A 7167-nucleotide genomic window follows, 5' to 3' on the forward strand; every position below is an offset into this window, starting at 1 on the left:
TGTCCCCCTATATATAATAATACCATCACCAAAGCACTGCTTGAGCTGCTTGCCATTTAGATTGGTGATCGGGAAATAAAAAAAAAAACTACGCAAAACAAAATTGTATGTATAAGTGATATGTGTTACTTATAGCTTAACGAAATAAATACTTCAAGTTTATTTCACCTTTCAAACTGATTATAACAATACTCAGATGATTAATCACCTATTCACTTTTATCGATATTATTAAAATATCCAAACCAATTTAACAATAAATGACAAGGAACATATAAACATAACAAGTCATTTACATGTTTTTGCGTTGTATTCTCTTAGTTTGACACAAGCTTTCGTTTGTATGCCCTTTCTAAAATAAGTTCATCACTTCTTGATTAGCTTTTCATGCTCCATAAAACTCTAATATGAGCTTTGTTAAGAAGAGTAACACCTAAAATAAGATCAATTTTATGTAGATGTCTTTTAAAGGAGGCAACCTAGTAAATCTTCCGGCTTAACATCTTGAAATTGCGTTAAGAGATCTTCCAACCTATTATGAACTATAAAGATAAATCCCTTTCTTTTAGCTATTAACAAGTACACAATTGCACTTCCTTTAAAGAAGTTAGACAAAATTAAAATGGCATTGTCCTCTTTCTTTGGTATTTGAAAACTACCACCTCCTTGGTAAAAGTAAAATTTTCAATCCATGTATTTTTAAGGTGCAAGTATTCCCATGACTATCATGAATTACATGCCTACCATATGATCAAGGTCTTCCCATAAGTATGTCACGCATGATAACTTCACCATCTCTTAAGAATCAATACTCCCATGACTCCCACCATCCATGACAAGTATGCAAACATTCGTAAACAAACCTCTCAACTAGCTAGAAAAAATAATAATAATTATTCCCAATTCTCTTAATTTATTTTTTCCATAAAGCATACCACAAGCCTATAAGTTTTATTAATTTAATACTTTTCAAATGGTTTAATTTATTGGAATATTGATTTTATCATATTCTATTTCATGATAGAATAATAGAAACTTTTACAATATTATTTGTTCTATAATTACAATATTTTATTTTTCAAAATACATACATTTTTATACTGTTCCGCAGCCCAGTTAATACAATTTAAGTGAATTATTAAGTGCAAGGTATTTTTGCAATTTTAAATATTTCACTTTTGAATACAAGGCACAAAAAGTATTATTATTATTATTATTATTATTAGAAAAAAGTCTATCTACATCCATTTTGATTAAGACTTTTATTGAATCGGTTAGAATTTGCAGATCAATTTTTTTTTTAATTAAGTCAAAAATTGAACTTAACAAAAATAGTCAATATTAAATCAAAATTAAAAACTATGCAATTGTACATGTAATAAAATAATTATAATAAAAGAAAAGTAACAATTGCTGAAGGGGCCAAGCTTATTGTTGCCCAAAGAAAAGTCTAGGTGATGGACAACTTCGCCAATATATTTTCAACTCTTTTGGGCCATATTTAATTTTCCATTGTTATTATTCCAATTTTTCCAATTGGATGATAATATATTAATATATTCTACCCAAACAAAGTGAAAATGAAGATAAAACTAAAAAAAAAATACATGAATTAAAAATCTTCACCATCAAGCTGTAATGAAAATAATCAGGAAGGCATTTCGATTAAAATAGGGAAAAAAAACAATATAAAATAAATCCTGCAAGTTTGAAGCATAGATTAATACTAAAAACTTTTAAAAAGAAGATATGCAAATAATAAAATTCGAGATCATAGATAATGGAGGGGAGGACAATAATTGAAAAGGAGGGATAAAAGGGAATGATACAAGGCACAAGATACTCAATAAAAGTCTTAATCAAAATGCTATGCTAATACAAGGCACAAGATACTCAATATTTCTTTAGTTTAATAATTTTAACATTATGCTCAAATTCATAAAATCATTCACAAAGATATTTCAATATGCTCAATTTTTTTCAATTGCAAGATATTCAATCAATCTTAATAGCAAGTTCAATTTCCATAAGCTTAACAAAACGTCATATATCCAATATGCTCAATCAAGATATGATATTTATTCTTATGCCCAAGAGGCATATTCATATACCAATATGTTTATATCTAATATTTATATGTTTAGTATTATTGTGTATATTATTTAACATTAGGTAAGTAGTATGTATATATATATATATATATATATATATATATATATGTATGTATTTTAGTATGTTAATATATGTATTATATGTATAGGTACACATATTAGCATATGCATATATATATATATATATATATTTCTATTATTATTATTATTATTATTATTATTATTATTATTATTATTATATGTATGCATTTATATGTATTTATGTAAATGTTTATATATATGCATATCTATTATTATATGTAAATAGTAATATGTATAAGTGTCTGTTATATATATATACATTATCATCCTACATTTTCAAAATATGAATATATATGCAATATATATGATAGTATTATTATTTTTATTTTTCTTGATGATAATATTATTATTTTTATTTTTCTTGATTCATATTATGTTATAAGAGAGCATCAAAATCCAATGAAATTCGGGAAACAACATGCATTTCATTCTAACTTAATGAAAACATGCATTCAGACATAAAATTGTTACTATATCATATAAATACATACAAAAAAATTTCAGCACTCTAAACAAAAAAAAATTCATGTTTTGAGCAGTATCATAAAAAAGAAAATTCAAATACAAAAATACAAATACTAACCTTAAAGAAAAGCGCTTTCGAACGAAGCTTTCAGCACTCTAAACTCAATCAACTCCGATTATCAAATAAGCTTTCGATCAAACAAAATTAATTTCAAAATTTATGAACAATGAAACATTGAAAATGTGTCTTACCCCATCTTGAGTTTATATGCGCATGCCCTCAACGGTTTGAACCCCACTCGTCGCCACGGTCACCTGCGCAAACGTCCAGCCTATCCTTCAACGGTAACCTGCAGCTCTATCCTCCCCGTCTTTCTGCAAACAGGTACCACTCTCTGTTCGCGCATGGAAGGAGGAAGAACGACTAAGTTTAGGTTGAAGCAAATTTCGCTAGTTCATCCAGCAAGATTTATCACGCGTCGATAGCCGGGTGGATGGACATTTCAAATCCAAAACAAATCTCCCTACTCCATCCAGTAAGATTTGTCACGCATCAAACGACGGGTTGCCCAACATTTAAGTATCTGAAATAAATCTCATTGGATGAATCAGTAAGATTTGTCACGCGTCAACGTAAGCCCCTTCTCTCAAAAGTAAATCTCGCTACTTTGAGTAGCGAGATTATGTCAGAGTCATCTGAGAAATATTTCCCCGAAAGGGGTATTATTTAATATATTTAAAAAAAAAAAATTAATCTAGGAAAAAACTCCACATACTTTCATATTTGAAACTAAATGACGTAATTTAATGAATTTAACATTAATTTCATAAAAGTTTCGCTTTTATGCTCCCTCTGCCGGGTGCATTTCCACACATTAGCGACTTCAGCCATGACTGTAGACTTCACCCCTGATTTCTTTTCCATCTCAACCTCAATTCCTCCGCAGTTTCTTCTTGTTAAATCGCAGTCTTTGATTCAAAATTTTGTCTTCGCTTATCAAGAACTTGCATAAGATTTCTGGGTGGAAGCTAGCTTTGATGGGGATTTTGACGCATAGATGGGTATTGATTCACGCTTCAATGCTTCCTCAAATCCGACAAATGGGATCACATTGAATGATGAAATCGTTTATCCCCGCTCTGCCGGATTCACTTTCAAAGGCAACTCTTTAGTTTGATCTCAATTTCATGGATTTTCCTTCTCTTCCATCCGAGCAGGACCCAGGTTATTTGGTTCTTCCTTCCACCCTGAGACCACCGGAGGCACATTCTGAAGACGATCGCGACTTTTCTGATGCTACTTTAGAGTGCATACGGCATATGCTCATGGAAGAGGACACGGAGCAGCGATCGGGCGCGTTCCTCGACCCTTTGGCTCTTAGAGATGCCGAGAGATCGTTCTACGAAGTTCTGGGTATTAAATATCCTCCCTCTCCCTCTCCCAACCAACGACCTATTCTTCGCAACCCTGATGATGATGGCAGCACTGCCACTAATGGTGCTTGCGACTCTGCTTTTCAGTCCACTTCAAAAATGCCCTTCAGCTTTCCCGACGGCAAAAATGGGAGTTCTTGTGCGACGACATGCTCTTCTGTAAGCACACTTCTTTTTCCGAATATTTCTTGTGTGGTTGAGTCCACAAAGTTGCAGTTTAGAAAAGGGGTACAGGAAGCTAGTAAATGTCTTCCATTCGAGAATCATTCAGCAGTCGATTCTGGGACCCGTAGGCTGCCTGCGGTGTCGCAGGATTATACTTCAGAGGTGGGAGAGGGGGATCGCATGCGCACTGGTACGGAAGGAAGGAAAGAGCCGCAGAGGAGGGATGCAGATATTGAAGAGGCGAGGAGTAAAAAGCAGTCAACGTTCCGTGGGGAAGAGGAAGATGAGTTGTCTGAGATGTTTGATAGAGTTCTCCTCTGTTTTGAGGACCCGAAGAAGCCTGTCGTGTGTGCTTCTAGGAAAGTTCTACAGAATGGACCCACATCTGGATTAAGTTCCAGGAAGGAAAAACAAAATAGAATGGAGGGCGGGCATTTGAGGAAACTCCTTACTCTCTGTGCACGAGCTATTGCGGTTGATGATCACTGGAGTGTGATTACACATTTAAATGAGATTAGGCAGCACTCTTCTCCTTCTGGAGATGGGGCTCAAAGGATTGCCCATTATTTTTCTAAAGGCCTTGAGGCACGCTTGACGGGAACTGGAGCTCAAATTTATGCTAATCCGTCACCAAAGAGGCTATTATCAGCTGCCGAGCTCTTGGAAGCTATCGCATCTATTGTTTTGGCTTGCCCAATCAAGCAAATCAACTTTTGCTTTGCAAATCACTGCATTTTGAATTTAGCTGGGAGGGCCTCCACGGTTCATGTTATAGTTGTTGGTGTCTCCTACGGTTTCCAATGGCCAATGCTTATCCAAGATCTTTCGGTAAGAGCTGGTGGACCTCCTGGGCTACGCATTACAGGGATAGAGTTTCCCCAACCAGGTTTTTTGCCAAAAATCGTGGCTGAAAATACAGGGCGTCGTTTGGCTAAGTATTGTGAGCATTTTCATGTTCCATTTGAGTATAATGTTGTAGTACAAAGATGGGAAACCATCCAAATTGAAGAACTCAAGATTGACAAAAGTGAGTTAGTCGTTGTGAGTTGTATGTTCGGATTTGAGAATCTACTCGATGAGATAGATGTGGCAAATTGTCCAATGAATTCAGTTTATAACCTGATAAGGAAGATAAATCCACACATTTTCATCCATGGAATAATTAATGCACATTGCAATCAGCCTATCTTTACCACAAGGTTCCAAAGGGCACTTTCCTACTACTCATCAAAGTTTGATATGTTGGATACAATCCTTGTTCGTGAAAGTCAGGAGAGATTTCTATTTGAGAAATATATTTTTGGGCAGCAAATTATGAATATTGTAGCATGTGAGGGTTCAAATAGGGTTTTTAGGCCGCAGACATATAAATATTGGCAGATCCAAAATATGGCTGCTGGATTTAGGCAACTTCCATTGGATAGGGTACTCATGATGACAATGAGGGCTAAGATGAAATCTGGCTACCACCAGAATTTTTTTATTGATGAAGATGGTCATTGGATGCTACAAGGATGGAAACGTCGAATTTTGACTGCCGTCTCCTGCTGGATTCCTACATTTGAGTGTTGAAGGGCTTTTCTTTAAATAACTCAATGGATTAACTATTGGTTTCCTCTAGAATTGGTCTACAACCTTTTGTTTCATTGGTGTATGCTAGATAATATTAAGAATGCGGGAAAAGCAATGTTATTCAATGTTTTTGAATATACAACCTCTCTATAAATCTATACATTTTTTCTATTCTACAGATAGTAGGTTCGCTAGTTGCTTTTTTTTTAAAAAAAAAAAGAAAAGAAAAAGAAGATAGGATAAAGTCTTGCTAGTTTGGTTTACCTAGGAAGAAAAAAGAAATGGATATTGAGCTTAAAGAAAGGATATTGGGCATCTTTAAATCAAGTTGATCACAAATTAAATATCTAGCACTATTGTAACGACTTGCCTATTTTACCTAATTTTTTTATATATTTAATATAATAATCTTGATAAAACATAATCAATCTGAACTCATGGATACTAGGGATATACCTGAAATACAACACTGATACCTAAGCACCGGGAAACGTAAAATCATATACATATCAAATCCTCCAACCAACATAATACTAGAGTTTTAGTAAAACTGTTAAATACATACACACATCCAAAATAACCCAAAAGTACCCTAGGGTCACAACCCAAAAATCCATCAGACCCAAGCAAAATGACTTACCCTTTTGACAGGGTGGAATAGTCGACCTCTAATGCTGCGGAGCTCTATCAACTCTTCTATCTGGAGCTCCTGAAAATGTTTATATAGCTGGGGTGAGACACCTCTCAGTAAAGGAAATAAACTAATATTAGTGTGTGGCAACATAAGTATTTTCGTGTTATACGTATAACAGTACATAAATCATACTTGATAAAACTGTCTGTATCATATATGGGGAAAACATAATTTATCATAACATGGTATAACATACTGAATTTCTATACATATAAATCATCTCATATAACTGTATAAGAAAAACACCCTGGATGGATAGCTGGCTAGTGTCATGTCTTACCTCCACATGACTGGGTTGTGTGGCCTTAAGGCTGGACCTAGCAATGGCTGACCGACCACGCTAGATCAACATAAGTCTCTACGTACGATGGGTTTACCCCTCCTGGTCCAGACACGAGGGACACCTACACTACCATAAAACTGCATCGACTGCCAATCTCCCACTGCCCCTTATGGCAAGTGGTAGCACTAACATAAAAATGATCATAATCATATAGTTACGGTACCATACTTCGTGAAAGCTTAAACCAAACCAACTAGGTTCTAATAACATATAATATATTTCCAAATAATGATACATGACTATTTCATAATAATATCTGTCATGTTAATATTTTCATAAAATTTTACATAACATATCATATAA

General features: G+C 34.2%; 1 protein-coding gene across 1 annotated transcript; it reads left to right on the top strand.

Annotated features, from left to right (window-relative positions):
* The first annotated feature begins 3844 nt into the window (after positions 1-3844).
* Positions 3845-5827, top strand: LOC131167582 (scarecrow-like protein 14). Its single transcript, XM_058126381.1, has one exon. The coding sequence runs from the start codon at positions 3845-3847 to the stop codon at positions 5825-5827; it is 1983 nt and encodes a 660-aa protein (XP_057982364.1).
* The last annotated feature ends 1340 nt before the right edge of the window (positions 5828-7167 follow it).

The sequence above is a fragment of the Malania oleifera genome, chromosome 11, assembly GCF_029873635.1.
Source record: "Malania oleifera isolate guangnan ecotype guangnan chromosome 11, ASM2987363v1, whole genome shotgun sequence".
NCBI classification, from domain to species: Eukaryota; Viridiplantae; Streptophyta; class Magnoliopsida; order Santalales; family Ximeniaceae; genus Malania; species Malania oleifera.

Bases quoted from the DNA above. Each gene is read 5' to 3' on its own strand.
- LOC131167582 (XM_058126381.1), top strand. From the start codon at position 3,845: ATGGATTTTCCTTCTCTTCCATCCGAGCAGGACCCAGGTTATTTGGTT.